The following is a 23,761-nucleotide window of genomic DNA, read 5'->3' on the forward strand; positions in this document are numbered from 1 at the left end:
ACTGCCTTGTCACGCGGGGTTAGTAAAAGTTGGGATAGGACCTCCGTGGAGAGATACAAGAACAGATAGGAGGAGAGAGAGGGAAACAGAGAGAACGGTAGATGAACGGCGACTTTATTGTGACAGTTCATCGGTTCCACACCGAACATTAACCGCGGGGAAGCGCTTCTTTGCCGCTGACGAAAGGTCGGGAGACAGAGAGAAGTAGTGAGACGAGTAGAGACGGAGGGGGGCAGCCGACTTTCTCTGAAGTTGAAGCCAGAATTGCACTCGTTAACTGCCGGGGAGGAAGAGGAGACCAGCGACCTGCATTTTTTTTTTTTTTTGGATTTGTCAGACGAAGGAGGAGGCGGGGGGTGGGGGGAAGAAAGCTCGCGAATTCAATGAACAAAAAGTTGAAGTTTGGCGTCCGCCGTGGCAGTCGGTAAATGTTGTGACACTTTAGGATATAGCGTAAATTGCTCCAGCGGTCGACGGTCGAGTGGCGGGGTAAAACCCGAGCTGTCAAACCCGATGACTACTGCAAACTGCCCCGGGAATGAGGAGCTGGACTTCAGACTGATATTCGGAGAGGAAGGGCAGCAACAACCGTTAGGCCCTGCAGGTCAGTGGGTTTCCACTGTTCCCAGTGGCATGTTTTATACTAGTAGTAAACTTAAGGCACTTGTCGTGTAACACAAGTTAGTCAGTATCTACTGCTACTTTCAGTTAGCCCGCCGTCTTTCAGCTGCAGCCTCATACCATACAATCTGTAATGTTTTTTCTCTCTCAAATGGAGCTTTTCAAATATTACATGCCTTTTCTATACCAAGCTCGTACACACACCACCAGCTGTCATTAGCTTGTCATGCTAACATAGCAGGTTAGCAGGAGTGCTCTTATTGCCCTTGGTTGATTTAACAGCGAAAGTTTGAACTTGCAAATGTCTCCTACATTTTCTTTTTGCAACAGACAGTCTGTGAACTGTTAACCGCCTCTGAAATCTGGGGTGGCTGGGGGAGCCTTATGGCTTAGTTCCTATGTTTTAAGTGAAGTATAACTGAGAGAGTCATACACCTTGAATGTCACTAGGTACATATCCACAAAAGTAGCACATGGTAATGTTGTCAAAACTTTTATTAACTCATTGTTTACAGATAAAATGAGAAGGAAGTGCAAGCTTATCCAGAAAAATAACTGACTGCATCTTGCTTTGATGCAAACAATTATTATGAAATACTTTTTATTATTATTGTTGTTATTATTGTTATTTAGTCACATGCATTATCAGTAATTAAAAATTTTCAAATACAAAGTGCAAAGACGTTATGTTGTCCACTTAGTGTGCTTCAAAGACCTAAAGTAATTATTTGAAACTTATACAGATTTGTAATTTACAAATAAATTATGAAGAAATTGTGAAAATAATTTCTTTAATATTTTAAAATTTATTTTCAGTTTCAGTTTGGGACAAACTTTAGTCAATACAAACACTACCTTTGCAGATAAATTTTTGCAGACAGGGCATACACAGAGATGAGGTGGCCCTCAGCTTTGTAACTTGACAAATTCCAGGAAGAACTTTCTTTGGACCGTTTATCACCTCATGGCATGGAGACTACTTATGTTTTCCTGTTTGGTACAAACGTGATTCCATACTGGGTCTCTGGGAGTAAAAATATTTTGAAACAAGCCCCTAGCTAATACATGCAAATTTAAATATGTGAAAGTCACATGTTTAACAGGTTGCAAGACGAAGCTTTGGGGAAATTTTCACACTCATGGCGTATCAATTAGTTTGCTGTTTGTGGTCATACATCACAGCTGTTGTTGTTGTCACAAATGTTAGATCTTTTTTTTTTTTTTTAAATTGATGCTTCATGGTGATAGTATTTAAGGACATTTTCTTAAAATGCTCTTTTTCCTCATATGTTTTTTTTTTTTTTTACATCCAGGGCAAGGTAAAAAAGAAAGTTAAAAACAATAGTCTTGTGATCTCAGGTGTGTCCAGTGCATTCTTTGGATTTGAATATAAACAAAAACCTCACTCTCTTTCTCTTACTGCTGCTTGCAAAGGTAATGCCTAACAAAAAGCACAAATCTTGGAGGACACCTTTTTTTTTCTTTCATCCAACTTTCTTGGACATAAATATCCCATAGAGAAGCGGTGAACTAAATAGCTCATGTAGTGGCCTTGTTCATTAGTAATAAATTACATATGATCATAATTGTATTGATTAGCAGTAGAAAATAATGAAAATAATTGTACATGGAATGAATTTCTTTCTGGTGGAACAGACATTTTTGATTAATTTAAACTTTTAGGTATATATTACTCATGGGTCAACTGAAAAGCTTATTATCTAGTAGTACAACTTGTATTATTGTATTATTATTGCCTTAAAAAAGAGGAAATAAACCTGACGAGCTACCTTTGATTTCTGTCAGCAGAGAATTTTTTTGCTTTGAAGTAGTGCATAGTAGTTGATGACTATCTTGCAAAATTTGCTAAATATTAAGATATACAGGTCACAAGTAAAATAATATACTGGGAATATACTAAATGTACTGAGACAATAAATTGCCTGATTATTGCATGTTTTCATTTTGTGCCCCTCTGTAGTTGTTTTCTGTAATCTAATGGAATTCAGAAGAACAGATTTTTCCATTTGTATATTTGGTTGTTTTTGGTTGAGGCAGCAAAGTACCCGAAAAGATTTCAAGGATCCGCTGGCAGCGGGAAAATGGCAAGAGGGTGTCACGCCACTAGCCAAGAGAGAATAATGTTTTTACCAATGCTGAACAGAAAGAACTCCCGATTTGTGGATTTTTAAATAATTACAATAGCTTGAGAAGAATAAAATATTAAATAAACTAAAAAGCAAAACACATACCAACAAATGTGGCATTTGCAGTTATCTGATATTGCTAAAAAGTGCTTTGGCACTTGTGTAGTGACACATGCTGATGTAGTTTTGAGTATGGATTACTTATACGGTTAATAAAAGGACATTTACATATAAAATGGAGGTTTAAAGGTAGAGCAAGTGATGTAATAAGGTTATGAGATGGCTATAAATCTGCTAATTTATGTTTTTTCTGGTTTTTCTGTTGTGCTTGCACATTTGAGTTCAGCCTGAAACTTGGGCAAAGTAATGAGTTCATGAGGGTTTGGCTCGTGCAGTCTTAAATACATTTTTCCTTTGATTTGGGGGGAAAAATGGGGGGAGTTCGATTTGGAGATGGTGTGAGGGGAAAAACTGCATTTGGAATAAGCGTAGGAATAAAAGCACCACTGTGCAAGTGGTTTTAATCTGGTCTGGACTGTATGACTTGGCCAAAAATGGGGTTTTGGGGGGGGGGTGTAAGGAGGGGTGCTTGTCCAAATTAATAACTCGAGTATATAACTGTATCACTCTGCCACAGTAACAGGGAGTTGCACACTTGCAAGCCAAAGCTCAAGTTGGGGCTTGTTTTTATAAAAACTCAAGGAACCATTGGTGCAAATATTATATTGTTACTCATCACTTGTGATTCTACAGTTAATTCTTCAAATCTTTTATCTAAGCGTTTTAAATAGGAGTGGTAAAGGTTTCCAAAATAAAAATAAAGCAATAGCATCATATTTTCTATATATGTTTTAGCAGCTGCATAATAGGCTGTGAACCAAAGATGCTCAGGTTTCTGACAAATCTGAGCATCGCAATTTTTATCTTATTCATACATGAAGCTGACCTGTAAATGTGCACGTAACTTTCAGCCTAACTTGTTTGCTTGTTTGTATGTATGTGAATATGATTAAAATTCGATGTAATCGTGTGGTAATGTTTACCACACCTCTCCATCTATCTTTTTTATTGTTCTGCTCCTTTTTGTCTGCTTGTTTAAGTGTCAGTCTCCTGCTCTCTCTGTTTTCTTGTTGCTCAGGAAACTGTCATTTCTTTGAGGTGAAATATTCCACTGTTCTATTCAAAGGCATTGGGCACACTTACTGTAAGGGTTTTCCCCGATTACATGCGGCTAACGAAAAGAACAATTCCCTTCGTGAAGCAGCTTAACTAGAGATTGAGAGTCTTGCTTTGTAATAGAGGCTAAACAAGTATTTTATTTGTGAAGAAAACAAATACACAAATGCTTTCATTAAAAAAAAAAAGATTATGAAAGGCATTGTCTGGGGACAAACGTATGGCAAGGGTTGGGTGCACATGGGCAAAAAATGCCTTTAGCTGCTGAGTCATCAGTTTGATGTTGGAGGGCTGGATATTTACTTCTCTCTTTCCCTTGATTTCCTATCTTCACCGTGCTTTACAATAAAGACAATAAACTACAAAACTATTTTAAAACAATTTCTTTGGTGCGGTATTTAACTAATAAACTATTCATTTAATTTTGCAGAATTAATAAAATGGTTCATATGGGCTAAATATCAGTGCTTAAATATGTGCTAAAAAATTAGTTAAAAGTGTTAATTAATAACAAATAATAAAATGGTAATGCAATAATTTAGTAATGCAAACATATTTATATTTTAAAATGATATTATATTATTTTAAAATTAGGCAATCATTTTATCTTATATGTATAAGATATAAGATCTTGTGTATGTGGGTATATATATGAGAGACAGAGAGAGAGGTTTCTCATTTACTCCACCAAACATATGTCTTGGCATTGTGGCCAAATACATCAAACTTTGTCTCATCTGACCATAAATCTTTCTCCAGAAAGCATGTTGCTTATGGGCAGCAAATTTCAGTTGACCTTGAGGGCATCAATTTTGGAGTAGGGACTTTTTTTCTTGTTTGGTACCCTCTCAATCCATGGGGACTGCTGCTGTTCCTGCAGTTTCCAGCTCATGACAGGCTCGAGCCTTGGTGGTTCCTAACAGTTTCCTCTCATCTGAGGGTGACAGTTTGGGTCTTCTTCCAAACCTTGCCAAAGTGGTGACACATCCGAATAACTTGAACTTGCGTACAGTTGTTTGAACTGATCTTGGAATCTGCAGTTGCTTGGAAATGCCTCCAAGAGAACTTCTCATCTTGTGTAAATCTACCAGTCTCCTTAGTTCTTATACTCTGTTCTTCGTACCTGTTAAACGAGTGAGTGTTTTTAAACAAATCCTTTTTATGCTGGCAAAAAAATATATATATCAGTTGAAACTACTCGATCATGATCACTAAAATAACTTAAAAGACATCACAGAACCTTTGGCACCACTTAAGAAAACATTTAAGTGATTTTATAATTGTATATCTATATTTAAGCTTGAGTGGGTTAGAGAAAGTCCAAAATAGATTCAAACTTTGTGCACCATGTGCAAACTTGTGCATCTTGTTTTTTGAACTCAGAATCATTGCTGTACAATGATTCGGTTAAACTATCATGGCGTTAACCTCATGATAATTGTATGCAAACTCCTGCCCACAACTGTAGTTCAAAGATGGATGTAACCATCAAGATGTCAACTACTGGTTTGTAAGATCCTTTTATATGGAGCCTCCAGCTGCCCTTGAAAATGAGTACATCACACAATTATTATCTCACGTCTTTTGATTGTCAAGACTTTAATTAAATCGCCATAGTTAAGAAAATTAACTAATTAACTAACCAACGTGTTTCTCAAGCTTTTTCCAGTTCTAAGTCAATACCAACATTGTTTCTCACTGTGCCATGCGACAGATTGGTGTGCTGTCCAGGGTGTACTGTGCCTCTTGATTAGCAGAAGGAAACTGATGTATAGATAGATAGATGGATTTTCACTCTTTGATAAAAGCATTTGTTGGTCACAAATGGCTTAAATACAATTTGTACTGAGGATTTTTAACCACGTCTCAATTTCTTCTGCTTTAAGTGAGTCTTGAGCCTTTAAAAGAAGATGAATGTAGTAGAAAGATTGTTTTTCTCTTGTTTACTTAACTGTCAAGTTAGCTACCAGGAAAGTGCCTAACACAAAAAGAAAATCACACAGTGCCCAGTGTGATTTAGTATAAATTTTTGGCAAAATTTTAACAGCCATCTGTTTTTTTGGCAGTAATAGAAATGCTCAGATGTATCAGAATTGCTCCACATTTGATTGACATAAGTCTCTTGGTAAATAAGATGACATTTTTTCAGCCTGTCAGCTATAGAACTTTTTCCTTTGTATCCTAAAACTAAATGCCATTGTGAAATAATTGAAAATGGCCATATAAGAGATTTGAATTTGATGGTTTCACAGAATTACTTAAAACATACTTTATCGATAGTATCTAATAAAGTAAGCATGTCAGTAGTTAGATAATATTGTTGATATTTTTTTCATGTATAAGAATAAAACCACCCATCTTATAGTATGGTAAAGTATTCACTCAAATTTTTTTAAAAAGTACCGCTTACCCTTTTTGTGGCCAAGTGTGTCGTGTGAGGTGATTGAGAAAAATATTGGTGAGTATTGGATTATGTAGGTCATGATTATGTGGTGGCCTCATTGGGTGTTAGAGGTGATCTGAGGCAGAGGGAAGAAGTGCCCTTTATGGGTGGCAGAGTAGTAGATCCACTGTGGAGGTGTCTGGCTGTCTGCCCAGACATGCCATGTGGGCTTCAGATGGCTGGATGAAATGAAAGGAGAGAGGGGCACACACTCTCTAGCTGCTGCTGATCACGAACAGCAGTTTTGTGACTCGTTTACTTTGCGTAAACCTTTTCTTTGTTTCTTTTTTTTTTTTTTTGTATTCCACATGTGCTGGCTGTTTTTCTGTGTGTTTTCTTATCTTACACATTAAACGAAGTTTTTTTTTTGTGGTTTGCTGGTAGTTGACATACCAGCACACAGAATAGTAGACCTGCCATCAGGACAACTAAAGCCTCTCGCTGCTTTCTCAGGATATGAAAGAGACCACCAGTGACATCAGAGAGACTGAACTAGGCTAATGAAATCTCCAGATGCCAGCCTTCACCACAGCCACTTTGATTAGTCAGGTTTGTTCTGTTAATGGGCTGTGACATGTTTCGTACCTGTAAGATTGTGCGTGTCATGCTTAAATGTGACGATATGTCAAGTCATATCTTTATCATAATGAAATGATCAGATTGGGAGCAGCTAGTGAAGACAGCTTTTTTGCCCTTATCTGTGTTGTTGTCATTGCTGAGCTTCTGTGAACCAAGAGCACGATCCTTTCAGTCCTTGTCGTGGGAAAGACTGAAATTACATCGCTCTCATGGTGGACTATTTTGAGCTCCCAAAGAGAGTGGCAGAGGGCAGGCGGCAGGTTCTAGTGACTCGTCCATACTTAGAGCAAGAGAACCCCTCTTGTCCCTCCAGCCTTCAACTTTTTACTGCTCAAACACTTTGCGATCTTAAGGAGGAGAGAAGTGGAAGAATGCTGTGTGCCACAATGTCAGGTGAGTGTGTGCCGGCACTCCCAGACTCTGCCCAGGTGTGTTTTGAGTGTGTGTATTTGTCTAGACTAAAAGTCACTCAAACAGGTGTCATCACAATAAAAAGTGTCATGATATTTGTTAGAAATAATATTTAAGCTTCTCTGGATAACTGAAGGAGGCATTGCATTTTTTGGTTAACTTGGAGAAAAAGGTTTCATCCGAGCTTAAATGTTCATCAGCTAATTTTGCCAGTTAGTTTTTGTTTGCATTTTTTCACCTTTACTATGTTAATTTCTCTTTTGCCTGAGATTTTTTATTTAGGACATAATTTAATATTTGAATATTTAATTTCAATTTTAAGCTTTTTGGTCAAACAAAGTTGTTATTAGTCCTGAGGAAGTCAAGTATTTTGTTCAGTTAGTGACGGTTTTTAATCTCAAGGCAATAATATCTCTATGAAAATGGAGGTCAAACATCAGTCATATGTGAAGTCAACATGTAGAGTAAGATCACCACGTGGGTGACCCCCCAACCCTACTGATTTAAGAGATTCCTAGCACCTTGTGTGATGAATGAGACGTTTATTTCCTGGGGCGAGGCATGAGCAACTATGTATGGCATCTGTCTTGTTTAAATTTAGTGTAACTGAAGCTACCGCTGGCTGCTCTGTATCAACATGTCAGAGACTGCATTACCCCAGAGAGAAAGTTGTCGTACTCCTGCATCTAGTTTCATTTATTTTCTGTCTTTCTCCTGTCCCCTTTTGTCATGAGGTGTGGCTTGCTGGATCAGGATTTGGGTGATTTAAATCCCGCTTTATCTTAGGCTGTCCCTCAAAGCCATATTTCTGTCAGTGTCTGGTAATGGAAGCTCTACTAATTCAGTTTCTCCTAAGTCCTTCTGTTCTGTTTTTAATGATCAGGTCTAGACCAGATGATCAAACTATTAACTTATCAGTCGTAGAACACTTCCCATAAATGAGAAAATGACTTGAAGACTTCTGGAGTAAGTTTTCAATAAGCAGCCAATGGGCTGAGTATACTTACTCTGCTAGATGTAGATGTATGGAATGCAGACCATGTGCACATAATAACTTGTCGGGTTGTTATGTAAACTTCTGGTGCTTTAGGCCAAAAATCAATAACAAATTTTTTTCTTAGCACAATTTGGCTCTTGCTATGTTAAAATAAATTGTGTATACACTGTCATATGAAGAATTATTATAGTACTGTTAAAAGGTGGTGGTACACACTGACACACAGTGTGGTGTAAATATTATATCTGGTGATTTTCATTTGACATGAAATATGTCTTTTTTAGGTTGCATATGACTATAAACACAATTTTGTTGGTATTTAAAAAAGGTTTAAATTTGTAGAGCTTTGAAAAAAATGTGAAGGAAGGGTTTCTAGGTTTTGAGTTCTATCTGGATATATAACCACTTCCATTTGTATTTTTTGAAGGGGAAATTGCTGTCTTCCTGTTTGCTCCTTGATTATTTCCTGCTAGTTTTTCTCCTTGTTTTTTTGGCCTGATTTCAAGCTGATGATAAAGAGTAACATGGATGTTAGAAGGCTCTCTCCAAAACAGAGCTGGTGGACCCTTTTTTTTGAGGGTACGCCACTCTTATCATGTCATTTCGTCTATCTGTGTGAGGAAGTGTAATTTACTTATGTGTTAAGGTGGGTCAAGGCCTACAGATTTAGATAGATACTTTTGAGATTAAGAATGTGTTTGGATATTCCAGAAACAAACCATGTACAAAATAAATAGCTGGCTTTGAAGAATTTAGTCCCTTGTACAAGTGTAGTGTACTAATGCCAACTCTTCCATCTCTATCTGCTCAGTATTTCTCCTCACACACTATGCCTCCTGTGCTTTCTCCTTTTCTCTGTCTCTCTTTCACTTGCTTGCTCTGTTCGTTTCTCCCTCTTCCATGCTCTTTTTCTCTCATGCTCCCTCTCCCTAGTTGAGTTTTTCAGGCACATGCACAGTCAGCTCTGACAGATTGTTTAAATGTCACCCCTGCTAGCAGTAGCCTCTGATGTTATCTCCTCTGGGTTATTGCAGGCCATCATGCAGCTAGCTTTCCTGCTCCACTGAAAACCAATACGTGCCTGTATCATCAGCAAGCTTTTGTGATTACATGTATATAGACATAAAAAACTGGTTGTTTAGAGCAGTGAAATTAAAGGGGGGATAGGGGGAACTTTGACCATGCATTTTGACATAAAGGATGAACCTCTTTACTCAAAAACATGTGATTACACATGACAACTGGTCACTTAGGGCAAAACTACTATGTGTTTTGGGCAATATTGAGAACATTATTTGAAATTACTTGAATTTTACTTATTGACTACAGAAACATGCAAATATTACACTTTAAACTTACATTTTTAAAAGTTTATTTTGCAGATCTTCACCTGAAAACGTAATTAAATTTTTAAATAAAAAAACTGAGACACACGAGGCTGTCTGCAAGTACAGGATGCAAGACAGGAGATGAATGGCAATTAATCTAGCATAGCTCACCGCACTAACTGAAGTCCGCAATCCAAGACTAGCTGAAGTTCTGTGATGCTATGGTCAGGTCAAGGTGGTCATGTTTAGGCGTGTTTCTGACTTGGCGCCTAACTCTTACTCCCACACACTCTGTTGAGATGCACTGTTGGTTCCTCAGCCAAGCACTTTCATCAAATGTGTGATCCTGTGGTTCCTGTCACACTGAGCAGGGTTAGTCTTGCAACAACACATCAGTAAGGTAAAGTGAACCTGTCTCACCATGGTTTAACCCCCGCTTGTGTTCCCTGTTATTTGGTGAACAAATCAATGCTTTGTGAAAGCAAAACCCCCAACTGCATATTGAAGGGAGTGTGCTGTTTTAGAAAAAAAAAGACAAAAATGTGGTACTGTGACTGTTTTATGTTGATTTTTTTTTTTGTAATAATAGTTGTATATCATAATTATGACTTGCACATGCAACAGGCTAATTAGTTTTGTTGTTGGGTGAAGACTTTTTTGTCATGTTTGGCTAGTTTAATTTTCTTTAGCACCGCATTGTTTAAGTTCTTCAGTTTTTAATTATAGTTTATAAATCAGTTTCATATATGAAATTTACATTAAGCATTTCATTATGAATTAATCTAATAGGTGCACTAAGTATTAACCATTAGTCAGAGCTTTTTGTAGTATTAAATAAATGTCCCTCAAACACAGTTAGCGATGTGTTTGAGGTGGATCTTGGTACTGTGGTGAGTATTTAGTTCAGGTGGTTACTTGGCACTCTCTGTTTATCCCATAATGTTATCTCAGCATGAGGTTGTTAATTAGGAGCTTAATTTAGCTGCCGGCATATGTTAACTTTGGCTTAGCCTTCCATTGTTAAGCCTCTGCTGGCTGGTGAGTCTTCTGTGACAGCAAAGGAAGGCTTTTTGATGTAATCTTAACATAACATTACAGGATAAGACAGTAGCACGTCTCTGCTGATGCAACATTAAAGTGAGACTCCTTTCTGAATATTATGCTTTATACGTATATTTTACTTCATGACTCCAGATAGATCCAGCCTGCCTCATTGTTCATAATATCTTCATTTCTCTTTTGCTCCATCTCAATAATAATATGTAATATGTGTACACATACCCAGCAACCTACGCAAAGAGAGATGTCTAGTAGATTTGGTCCAAACACAGTCAAAGTTTGGAGCCATAGGCATAGACCAGCCCTCACAATATGATTGTGCAAGTGCGTCACAGACGATGTGTTTAGAAATGCTGGCAACCAGCCAACTGCAGATTTCTTCAAAGACCCAATAGGAAATCCTTAAATTCACTTTTTATGAGCTCTTCTGGTAATTATAGTAAAAATGAGTTTGAATCCAGAAGTTAAAAATATAAGTAATGTGTTTAATCTACATTTTTCTTAAATATTTATAAAATAGTTGTTGCCAAATCATTGTAAATTGTTCACCTAAACTGAACAAGGTGTTTGATTTTTTACGACTGGTTACAGTCATTAAGTCGCAGTTAGTTGCTGACTCTGTTTTTGGTATCACAGCAAATTAGGCCTAATAAATTCCTGACATTGAAATATTAGATGTTGATTAAATGGAGAAAAAGGACTGATATCAGATATATAATATGTATCTGTATTTTAGATAGTTGATAGATGTCCAAAATGTTGAAAGAAAAAAAAAAAAAAAAGGAAACAGTTAAAACAATATTTCAGCTTTGTACATTTAGATGTTTTACTTTTTACTATACATAGTTAAGTTTGATCATTTCACTGATGTATATGGTGCAGTTCATGGCATGTTGGCACACTTGCTCTGGTCCATTGATCAGAAGCTCTTGAGGAGAACTGAAAGTGGATACTGGGCAAAACACAAAGACCTCTGTACAGGGGATGTAAGCAGAGCCTGTTCTAATCAACCTGCTTGCCCACCACAAAGGGAACCCTAGCTTAGATTACCCTCCTGCTCCAGCACCACATGCTTTTGGGTCTAGTTGGTAACCTAAGACAACAATATGTATTAGTGCACACGCACAAACACATGCAAAGATCGCTCAAATACCCATACAATAAGTGCAAAAAAGCACAGGAAGGCACAGAGGCACAACCACAGGCACACAGGAACGTACACACATTCATACACCACCCACTCGTTTATACCCATAGACTTGCACATAAGCACAAAGAGAGGTCGAGAGAAAGATCTTGGGCGCACCAGCAGAGACTTGCAGCAATGAGCAATGAGTTTGTCATCTTCTTTGGGGGAGACAAATCCTTCCCTCTCTCTGTAGTAAACTAGACTTTCTGAGAATGTGGGCCTGTGTGTCACTGCTGGTCACAAGACCCTGACACACTTTGTGTGCAGTGAAAGCAGGAGGCGGGAGGGACAAAGTCTCTGCGGATTATCCCCCAAGTGAGAATCCCCATGCAGTGTGACGGTCAGCCAGAGGCCCGTTGAGCTTCCTGTCAAGGAGCGAATACCACTATTGCCAGTGGATCAGGCTGCTCCCTGTGGTTACTGTAAAAACACAGTGGCCTTGGTGGTGTGTCAAAAACATCCACCATTCCATGCTTCACTGAAAGATCTCACAGTGAGGTGGAGCTATTATTAGCTTAGGTACAGCAAAGCCTCTTAGAGATCTTTATTTAACCAGATTGGCTGTCTAATGTATGGACACTTGAGGAGTTTGTGACGCACAGGGCTTTCAGGAACAGGGCAGAGGCTTTGCAACCAGTACCATTGATAAAACAACAATGCTGCTACTGTCCTGCTCCTCTCTTCTGCTCTGGTCTCCTCTCCTGCCCTCTCCTGCCCCACCCTGTCCTACTCCCCTTAAATGACTGGGGTTTGGCTCTGACAAGGGGGTTCCCCACCGCACACCAGTTTCCTTGCACTGGAAGGTTTTAGGTAGCAGGCTAATCTTAACTCAAAGCAAGGAAAGGGCTGTGAGCCAGGTAACGTTGTCGCCCCCGATCTGACCCTCATCTGCTACCTATTTTTTTCACAGTCTATTGAGGTGGATAAAAATACACAGAAGTGTAACAGTTGATAAACTTTCTTACCTAATTTTTACCTGTAATATAATAATAAATAAGCTACTATAAAACACAGAGAAGAACTAATATGATAATCACCATTAAAAGATATAAATTTAAACTTTGAACAACTGTGGTGTAACAGTTCTATAACTGAAGTTGACGAATTGTTACACCACTGATACCGTAGGACTACCTGGCAGAGGGATTTCTCATTTGTCATCTGAGGAGACTGAGCCATGGACTTTTCTAGAGACAAGTTGCTCTCATTACTTTCACCAGGCCAACACAGGCATCTAATGGAAAATCCAAGACTCCCTCACAGTGTTTTTTAAGTGTCTTGAATACAAACAAGATCCAAACAAAGTAATTATGTTTGGATGAACATAATTGCATTATTAATAATTATGATTTCTTTATTACATAATTAAATTATGTTGAAGGAGCATTAAAGTACATTTCTGCCTACTTTGGTTTATCTAGAAGTCTTTTTATTTAAAAGTCACCTTATCTTTGTCAGATAACTTCATTGTCTTTATAGTAATAAACCAGCTTAGCCTCCAAGTTTAACAAAAAAACAAACAAACCAAAAACTCTGCACGTAATGTATAGTTGTAGTAATTTGGGCACAGTAAAAGGTTAAGTTGGTATAATGTCAGACTTGTGGGCACATTTTGTGACAAAGTTCACACAGTTTCTCATAATTTGTGTGAGTAGCACAAAGACAGCAGCTGATTACCATTCAGCCTCTGGAAATGGCTGACCCTATTTTTAAAAGTAGTTCATTAGCTTGTGTTATTTGCAAAACCCAGACAAGAAAACTAGAGGATTCATATTAGCAGTCAGTTTATAACTTCTGTGACTGTTATGTAGCAATTTAGCAATTGCTAGTATAACCAAGCCCTTTAGCATTTAGCATAGCCTTACCGACTGCAAAAGCTAATTTCCTGATTTGTGGTGATAGCTTATGTTCTTGTTATGGCAGGAGAACACTACTACATTATTTGAGTGCAATGTTACATTTTCCTTTCCTGGCCTGTATGGTGTTAAGCAACAGCACCTCCTCAGAGAAGCAAGAGGAAAGTATATTTTTTTTACTATTCCCTTCTTTCCATTTGGTACCTTCTTTCCTGTCCTTCTCTTTTTAAAATTTTTGTTTATTACGACAGTTAACTCAAATGATACTCTACTCTAAACATGACTGAGTGCTACATTGCACTGATATTTATATATCTACTCCTACCTTCTCCTATTTCTCTGTAATTTTACAATTGTACAGTGCAAATATTTGAGAATAAAAAACACTCTTGCAAGATTGTCCTGGACAATATATGCAGCAGTTCAATAAGAAGTAGTAACATACATTAATAATGCACCCATAATTCCACAAAAGTACCACATACACAAAGACCATGCAAGTCTTCCAAGCTAAGGTAAAAGCATCAGAATAAATGTAAATATTTTAATATGCAAGTGTTAGTTGAGATTGGAAGAAACAAATATACTTTTGTATTTACACTAATCATCATGACTGTGCATAGTTGAACATTTTTGCAGCCCAGACAAAAGAACAAACTGCAGTCACCAAAGTTACATGCTTAGAAGTTTCTGTTGTCTGTCATTTCCCAGTTGAGGTTCAGAATCAGAGGATACACTTATTCAAATTAGAACAGCTTCCTCCTCCTTCTTCTTCTTCTTCTTCTTTTCTGTTGTCCTTCTCTTGCTCTCTGTCAGTCAGATGTTGTCGTCAGAGGATACACTGCTGGGTCTTGTGACAAGCAGGCAGGGCCAGTGAGAAGCTGAGCAGCTATAAATAACAGGCTTGCTGCTGCCGCCACTTTTGTTGCTGTTGGACACAGATGGCAGGCAAAATCCTGGATACATACTCTCTTTCCAAAATTATTTTGCTTTTTATGAACTTATTCAAAACTGGCCTTGACATCTGATTTGACAAACCTGTCATACCGCTGTTATCAGTCCATCACTTAGAGAGGAAATATATGAGAAGCCCCAATTTAAGATCGTTCTATCTGTGTTTGACAATTTTACAAAGATTTAAGTTTTGTTATAGCCTTGATTCCTGTTTCAAATAATTTAAGAAAGCTGTATTTTTAGATGGGTAGGTACGTTCAGGGAATATGGGGAAGTGTTTTGCAATGATTTCACAACCTTATCCTGTACAGGCTACAGTGTGGTTTTAGCTAAGCTTACTCATTGATGTCATATTTGAATGTTTTGCAGTTCTTTAAGTGATGTAAATCTTTTTTTTTTTTATATTTTTACTTTTACACTAGAGTAGACCTTATATTCATCATAGAATGAAGACTTTAAAGAAAGTCTGATGTTACATGATGCTTACATTGTTTTAATTTGCTAATCTCCATTGAATATGTACTTTTTGTAAAACTTTTTTTTGTGTGGTAAAATATAGTATATAAATATAAGTTTAAGTTTTGAACTTGCCTTTTCTGTCTTTGACCATGGCAAATAAGTTTCATAGTTGACTTGTAGAAGTTAGTTCAAGCAAGTAATCGACAGGTAATAAGAAGCCCTTAAAATATGTATTTTTACAAGTACAAATGAAGCAAGCCAGCAGCACCCGCAAAAGCAGTAAGGAATTTGAATGTGTCGCCACATGAAGTGTTGCGACTGTTCATGTAAAGTTAGATGGAAGGGCCATGTCTTTCAACCACGCTTGAGGTTGGTAGATGATGCATATGTGTTTGGAGGTTAGATTTCAAATTCTTGTGGTCATCTTCTCAAAATGACCCAGGACTTTGGCTTTCCTGCCTGTCAAACTAAATTAGGATCTAATAACAAGAAGGACCAGCAATTTAAACATTAAGACTGAGTCTCATCGTTTTTAGTATGGTCTTTTTTTTGTCTTGCATCCAGCCATCAATTCAAAACCTTGTTTGACTAAGACTTGTCATTGAGTAATTTTTGGTTGACTGCTAGAAGACACAAGTGTCATAAGCAGAAACTTTGCAAATGAGGCCAGTGAAGGTTTTTATATGTGACAGTATCTCTGCAAATGCAACACATGTGAAACACTAAGAGGGATTTGGGGGGTACTCCAAAGGCAGCAGTAGAGCATAGCAATGGAAGTTTATCAATAAACTCCAACGAAATAGTGCCAATGCACACAATTGGCTCTCATCTATTTGTTTGTGTGTGGTTGTGTTTGTGTGTGTGTGCATATGCTGGCTGTGCCGGATGACCTTTGGTATAAATAGCCTGCCGGCACTAGTTGTGATGACAGCCGACAGCACGCACCGTTGTGTGAACTTGTTTCCTGAGTAGTGCTGTTCATCGGTTATCCCTCTTGGAATGATGCCTGTATGACTGTCTGCTACCCAGCAACACCCTGGCATCTAATTTCCTGAAACTGGACTCAAGCACAAGCTCAGGAGACAACCACAAAAATTAACACATAACCTCATTTTTTAAATTTGACTGACCATAAAAGAGGTTTGTGTGTATTCCTTGTGTAGTGAATAGTTATTTGAAAACAAGAGTGGAACAAGCTAAATACACTTACTAGTACTAGGAGAACTGTATGGTCAGACAGTGGACACATTGCGTCTCTTTTTATTCCTTTTAAATGTAACAGACCAGGAAGCCTATAGCAGATATTCAAACCTCAAAAATTCTCACAGTGTCTTGGTTCCTTTAATTTTGACATTTTAGTTTTAGTGCTATAGCCTGAGATTGGTCAGTTTGGTCGACCTGGTTAAGTCGTACTCAGGAACGTGTAGGGGAAAACCCAATAGACACATTGCTATATCCTAATCTTCTCTTCCTTTCTTCTCATAGATCTGGAGCCTGATGACAACACATCATTTTATATCTTGAATGTGGGCCAGCCCCAGTCTGTGGTCACTAACCACCAGTCTATGAGCTTGCCTCGCCATGGCATGCCATCTCACTCCCCGATCATCAACACTTCACGCCTTCAGACACAAAAACCAGGATCTGAGCCCCCAAGCTATGATACACAAGACTCTAAGTATGGTACCTCCCCCATGCTGCCTTCTGCTCCTGTGGAGGCACCAAAGGCCTTTGAGTGCCCAAGTATCCAGATCACATCTATCTCCCCAAGCTGCCCGCAGGAGATGGATGCTAACCAGGAGGATCTAAGGGCCAATGGCCCTGATGGGGACTACCATAGTGACAGGCCCTTGTCCAGGGACCACCTGTATTTGCCACTGGATCACTCCTACCGGGATTCTTCTCTCAGCCCTAGTCCATGCAGCAGCCTCTCATCTAGGAGCTGGTTCTCTGATGCCTCCTCTTGTGAATCATTTTCACATGTCTATGATGATGTTGACTCAGAGTTGAATGAAGCAGCAGCCCGCTTTAACCTGGGCTCCCCTCTCACTTCCCCGGGCTGTCCCTCTCCTCAAACTGGTGGAGGTGGAGTTATGGACGAGCAGCCCCACTGGCAGCACCACCAGCCCACATTTGTGCACCAGTCCCACTCCATCAGCTTGTCTCCTAGACAGTCGCCCTGCCACTCGCCGCGCACCAGTGTCACTGATGAGAACTGGCTCAGCCCACGTCCACCTTCCAGGCCTTCCTCACGTCCCACCTCACCCTGTGGGAAGAGGCGTCACTCTAGCGCTGATATTTGCTATCCTGGCTCTTTATCTCCCCATCACTCACCCACACCCACGCCGGGACCTTCACCTAGGGGCAGCGTGACAGAGGACACTTGGGTTGGCAGTCCTTCTGTAGGCATGTCACCATTTCAGTGCTGCCCATCAGAGGCAGACATCCCTTCCAAGACCAGAAAGACCTCACAGGACAGAACAACTATGCAGACCGGGAAAGGGGAACTGGGACTAGATGACCAGGGAAATATGTCTCCTAATCTAGACTCCCCTTCAGACGAGGCCTTGCACAGCTTGAAGAAGGATGGGCCTGCTGAACAGTTCCTCTCGGTGCCCTCGCACTTCTCATGGAATAAACCCAAGCCTGGTCATACACCTATATTCAGGTAAATATGTTAATGTTAAAGGAGTGAAAGCAGGAAGAAGTGAAGGATTGTCGCATAACAATTTATATTCAAATGTATTCAAATGCTGTGGAAGAGTCAGTGGGAGATAAACTGTCTGGGGGGAAAAAAATCAGTTGAGAGCAAGGGGTAATTCTCCATATTGTTAAAATAAGTTTATTTTATAATATCCTTATGTTTTACTTACTATTTGTTTAAAAGAAAAGACACTTTCCAGACATGGGACACCAGGGTTTTTCCTGGCAGAACACTAACTTTTGGGTAGTGTCTATACATGTAAGGAATACTGCTCCCATGGACTGGATAATAATGACACTTAAGAAACTGTATTACCTTTCTTAACATTTTTTGACATTTTATGAACAAGAGTGATTTTTTTTAAACATTTAGACTTGGCCTAACTCTGACAGAGCCACTCTACACATTCTCAGTATTTTCTGTGTCCAAAGGAGTTGTTGGACTTATGGGAACAAGCAATTTCATCCTCAGTGTATTGTAGAAATACTTTTGAACATTTAAGACTTTGTGTTATTATTGCTATTAGCAGAGTCTCTTTGCCCCTCTCTCTGTGGTGTAGGATTTGCAATAGCAAATATTAGTTATAAATTAAGACCACAGCAAACTAGAATAGGATATGCTTAAATAAAATACATTCTCTAGCAAGAACAGAAACTGACAGATATACGTGAGAGGCATGTGTATGCCTTTCTTGCATTTCTGTCGATGCAATTGAATGCAGTATGGACTGTTTTGGTGTTAAAAGTCATATAAAAATGTGATCTGCTAGGATTTCTTTTATGGCTTTTACAAAAAATTTGACCAAGGTACTCAATTGTACATATGTCATTAGTATTAGAATAACAGATTCTTTGTGGATGGCATCCAGAATTGCCATGTGATGTGGCGATAGCAGTCCCTTCATCACTATTTTGTGAATTATTAATTTGATCACCACTTTGTAAAACAGCACGTTGTCAGTCTCAAAAACACTTAGTAGGCCAAGGTTAGTCCACAGACCTGAGTGGTGAATGTTTTTATGAGTGTTGTGAGCTGTCATAAAATTTCAAAACCTTTTTTGATCTAGGTGAGAACTGTAAACTCTACAGTGCAGCAAATTTGAATCATGGTGCATGGTATATGAATAATAGGATGGCACTCTGTAGATTAGTATGGGCCATAATGAGGGAACTTTGAGTTATATATTAGCACTGTGTGCGTGTAAGGAAACGCAGCATGTATTCAAAAACCTACCAACATACACAGAAATATGAGGCGAAGTGTCCTGTCTGTTCTCCAATGTGTGTAGCAGATGAAGACATGGCCTTGTTTATGTATACTGGCCCCTAGCACTGTAAATCAGCACAGGGCACATATGGCATGAGGGGTACACACAAATACACACACACAGACATCCATAGACATAACACAAATGCTTGCTCACTTAGCCATAACACTATCCAGACAATAATAGGGTCAGATTTATGATGAGTCACAATTAGATTTTTGCACTTTGACCTTCTAAAGGTCTTTTCAGACATGGGATTTGTGACATTAAAGGCTACATCAATCTGTGAAAGGGACAAATTAATGCAGACACAGGTAAGTAAATGTTCTCCATGGCTCCACTGAGACATTGCCACGATGTTGATGAAATTAGCCACGGTAATTAGGTACGCAGTGAAATTTTACAACATATGAGTTAACATGTCAGATTCTTATTAACTGGTGGGGATATAGTTTGGTAATTGATATGCTAGTTATTTAAGTAGTGATGAAAATGTTTCCATACAGATTTTTGTAAACTTTGGTAAACAGATCAGACAGTTACTAAACAAAAGTCTGAAGTGAAGTAAACGGAGAGATTTGCTTTTAGATCCTGATTGGCACATGCTTGGGATAATTTATTATATGTAATTATTGGTTATCTCTGTGTTACGTGTATAAATGCACACACAACTCTTACTTGGGAGAAAATCTAGAAAAAAAGACTTTTAAAAATGCCTTGAAGCAAAAAATTAACTTTAGTTCCTGTTGATTTTTTGTCAAAATTGACATTTGTTTTGTTAGTTAATTGTCCTGTCACAGGCTCTGTCTTTATCAAGGATCAAGGTTTTAAATGTCACTAAAATGTGCTGCACTTTGTGCCGTGTATAATCTCGCAAATACACACAGTATCAGATTAGTTCGTAGAGTTTGGCTAACCTTAGCAGTCTTAGCAGCAGTACCCTTGATTTCATTCACGCTAGTGTATACAAACTGGTGCAGAATATCACTTCGGTTTATATTCGGTTTACTTTCCCACTCGCTTGTTTACAACTTGAATTTGCAGGAGGATAGACTGAGACATAGCCGTCTGTCAGAATTGCAGCCCCGGGTAATAGCCAGTAGCACTTTAATATCTTTGTACCACTTTGTACTGCAGTTGTAAGTTAATAAAATAAGAATGTACATTTAACCAACTGGGATTTCTGGCACCGAGTAGCGAGGGCAGCAGCAGTTGTCAACAAATGGCTGGTTGCTAGTCACACATGTCATTAGCCGTCATGATTGAAGACTTTATGGTAAATTTAAAAGTTAAAAGAAAGATTTCAATTAGAACTGGGCAATAAAATGAAAACTCATTAGCAATATAAAACATTGTCAGTATAAAGTCCATCCATAGAGGTAGTGGTATAGAGGTAGTTTTGTTTTTGTTTGTTGTTTTTATTTCTTTGGAGGTGAAAAAAAGCATTTTCCCAGTTCTTTTGTGTTCTGCCTTAACACTTGAAGTTTTTGCCTAATCAAAGTTAAGATTTTAGTTTGGTTATATATATATATATATATATATATATATATAGTCAGAAGTAAAAACTCTAATCAGAAACGGAGATTTGCTTGTTTAAATGAATTAACTTCAAGCATTTTTTTTTTAACCATGCCTTTCTTATTTAAGCTAGTAGATGCTGGCAGATAGATATTGGCATACACAGAAACTTCAGATGAAACTTCTCACTGTTTGTGTTTTGCAATACTCATGTTAAGTTGCTTGCATACATAAACATCTCGGTCAGTAGCAGTGTTTTGAACAGATGTCCCACATGGAATGAAAAATTAGCGGGGAGTTGACACTTGCTCTTACAAAGAATTTTGTCATGCTCTACTTCCTGAGCTGTCTGCAGTGACAAATTGATGTCATTTGTAACGTAAGCTTTATTTTAAGCAAAAGGTCCATTTTACTTAGTGATAAATGTTTTGTGTGCAGCTCCTCCCAGTAAACAGCAACAACACTAGCTTAGATTAGATTTTTTTTTTAACAAAAAGTGAAAGTAACAAAGGACAAATATGAAAAAGAGTAATGGAACTCTCACATAATTTATTTATTTATTTTTTTAAATTAAGGGATCAGCGGAAATGGCATTATTGTTTGAAGATCATGCATTTTATACTTGCTGCTAAATCGTGGACAAGCCCATTAAGATGTGCTGAATTAAAGTAAGAACTTGCAAATAAAATGTTATTAGACCTTGCAATTTTTGCAGTTTGTGTGGATGGCAAGAATACCTCATTATATGGAAAGGATGAAAGTGGGACCATGGAGGCTATAGTGAAGACTAGGTTGTGGGAATGTTATTGGATGAGGAGCACCTACACTATGGCTTAGACATTTGAGAAAGGTTATGCTATGTCAGAACAGAGGCCACTGCCCTGCCTCGTCACAAGCTCATATTTCCTCTGTCCTCTTCTGCTCCTGTCACCATAGCAGCCATGCAAACCCACACTACGTCGGTGGTTATGTCATGGCTACTAGGAGGAAAACATAAGGGTTGGGATGCATCTGTTACATTGTGTGGGAGCTTCGATATTGTTCCATGCTCTCAGTCAAATTCTAGTTTGAAAAGTTAAATTACTGAGATTGGCAAACTGATGATTTTGAAATTTACATAGTGCTACAATTTATTTGTTTATTTTTTAAATTTATAATGGCACCAAGACAAAATAACCTATAATAAGACAGGAAGGAAGGAGAAAGAAAAATAAGTAAACAAAATCAAGCATTGCTGAAAGTGTCAGAGTATTTCCATGTGCAACATTGCACCATACATATGATTGGCGCATCTTTGTGTAAGAAGTTACATTTTAAAGTGGTAGGAGAACCTGTATAGTATAGCTGGTTGGTGTGAAATCAAAAGCTTCGGTTAGCTGGAAAAAAACATTTATATAATATCCGAGACTTGCCTTTTCACTCTAAAAATAAGTATTCCTTGTGGTTTTATGTTGTTTTTTAGTTTAAGAAGTGAAACGGCTCCACTGAAAGCCTGACTCACATGTCCTTAATTCAGTTTGATCAGACTGCTCGTAAGAGGCCTCTCAAAATGGAAAAGTGAGTCGGCTATACTGGCTAAAACTTTACAAACTTTCCTCTAAAATTATTTGGGCTGTCAAAATTCTGTCATACCGTTTAGAGTAAATTTTGATGCTCGAAGGCTGCACCTTCTAAAATAGGGCACTGCACAAAGAGCTTACAGTGGTCAGTACTCAGGCACAGATCATATATAAAACTTACACCTATAATTGTCTAAAGTACTGAGACAATAATGGATTCAGTCCTTTAATGCACAGCTGCATGTATTCACATGCATCCGAATACGTGTGTTGTACTAGTGAAAGAAAAAATAACATGACACACGAACAGTTCAAGGTGTGGCAATGGATTGAAGTGTGGCTTGCACCAATTCAAGACAAAAATGATCGGGTTTTTTGTCCATATGTCAAAATGTGTTTGGGAACGTGGCTCTCTACTCTCAAGTCGTTATTTTTATTTAATGTTCTTAAAAATATTGAAATAAATAATAATCAAAAACAATACGTGCAGTAATAGACAAATAAAATAAAATTAATGAATAGGCCATGGCTTTGTTGATATTAATGGCTCACAGTGTTTACAAAATGTTTTGGGGATAAACTGCTGTAATGCACTCAAGTGGAGAGACCTAGTTTCTCTGTGGAGAAGGCCATTGAGTGTTTTGTTTTCGAGTGCAGCTGTTCAAATATGATTGTGGCCTACACAGATAACAAAAAGAGGCCCCGAGGAAAAGCACACACAATGCTAGCCCATGCAGTTTGCAGCACATAAAATATATACTTCTACAGTATGCACACAGACCCACACACAGATTAATATGCACCGTCTGACACACACTCTTGTCCTACCACCTATTCACTGACCCACACAGTAAACGAGTAAAGACTCAGACAAAAAAAGTCCCTCTTAGGAAATGATTCACCGTTTAAGGCTTAACTTGACCTATAACAAGGGTTACGTTTAAGAACAGGATTCATACATGTGGGTATTCCAGTGATTCACTGTCTGATGGGGCTAAGCACACTGCATTTTATACCCCCATTTTGTACCTGTTGCACCATTTCAGCCCATGAAAGGGAATTACCAGTTTTTCAGCCTTTGAATGTTTAAAGACATCTTTAAGACAGATTGCTGTCATCAGTCATTACCTTTAGATTGTGCTGCTTGACCTTTTATGACTGTTAAAATGATTTATCTACATTTAAATAACATAATAAGACCGTGCCCTCTTAAGGCTTAAGCTTTTGGATATTTTGAACAACACAACTCTTACCAAAGCTTTCATGTCTCTGTCTCTCTGTGTGGGTGTGCATGTGCATGCTTGTGGTATTCCCTTTCCTCCTCAGGACCTCTTCACTGCCTCCTCTAGATTGGCCGCTGCCAAACCAGTTTGGCCAGTATGAACTGAAGATAGAGGTACAACCCAAAGCCCACCACAGAGCACACTATGAGACTGAAGGCAGCCGAGGGGCCATCAAAGCAGCATCCGGTGGCCATCCAGTTGTAAAGGTAAC

At 38.4% G+C, this 23,761-nt stretch overlaps 1 protein-coding gene across 1 annotated transcript in view; it reads left to right on the top strand.

Moving 5' to 3' along the window:
* Positions 1-23,761, top strand: part of nfatc3a (nuclear factor of activated T cells 3a) — a 58,930-nt gene continuing 35,169 nt past the window's right edge. Inside the window, exons 1-3 of the mRNA XM_040011981.1 lie at positions 1-604; positions 16,705-17,887; positions 23,594-23,756. Of these exons, the coding sequence (XP_039867915.1) occupies positions 514-604; positions 16,705-17,887; positions 23,594-23,756 (1,437 nt within the window). The 5' untranslated portion in view covers positions 1-513. The remainder of the gene's footprint in view (positions 605-16,704; positions 17,888-23,593; positions 23,757-23,761) is intronic.

The sequence above is a fragment of the Simochromis diagramma genome, unplaced genomic scaffold, assembly GCF_900408965.1.
Source record: "Simochromis diagramma unplaced genomic scaffold, fSimDia1.1 OVJJ01000603.1, whole genome shotgun sequence".
NCBI classification, from domain to species: domain Eukaryota; kingdom Metazoa; phylum Chordata; class Actinopteri; order Cichliformes; family Cichlidae; genus Simochromis; species Simochromis diagramma.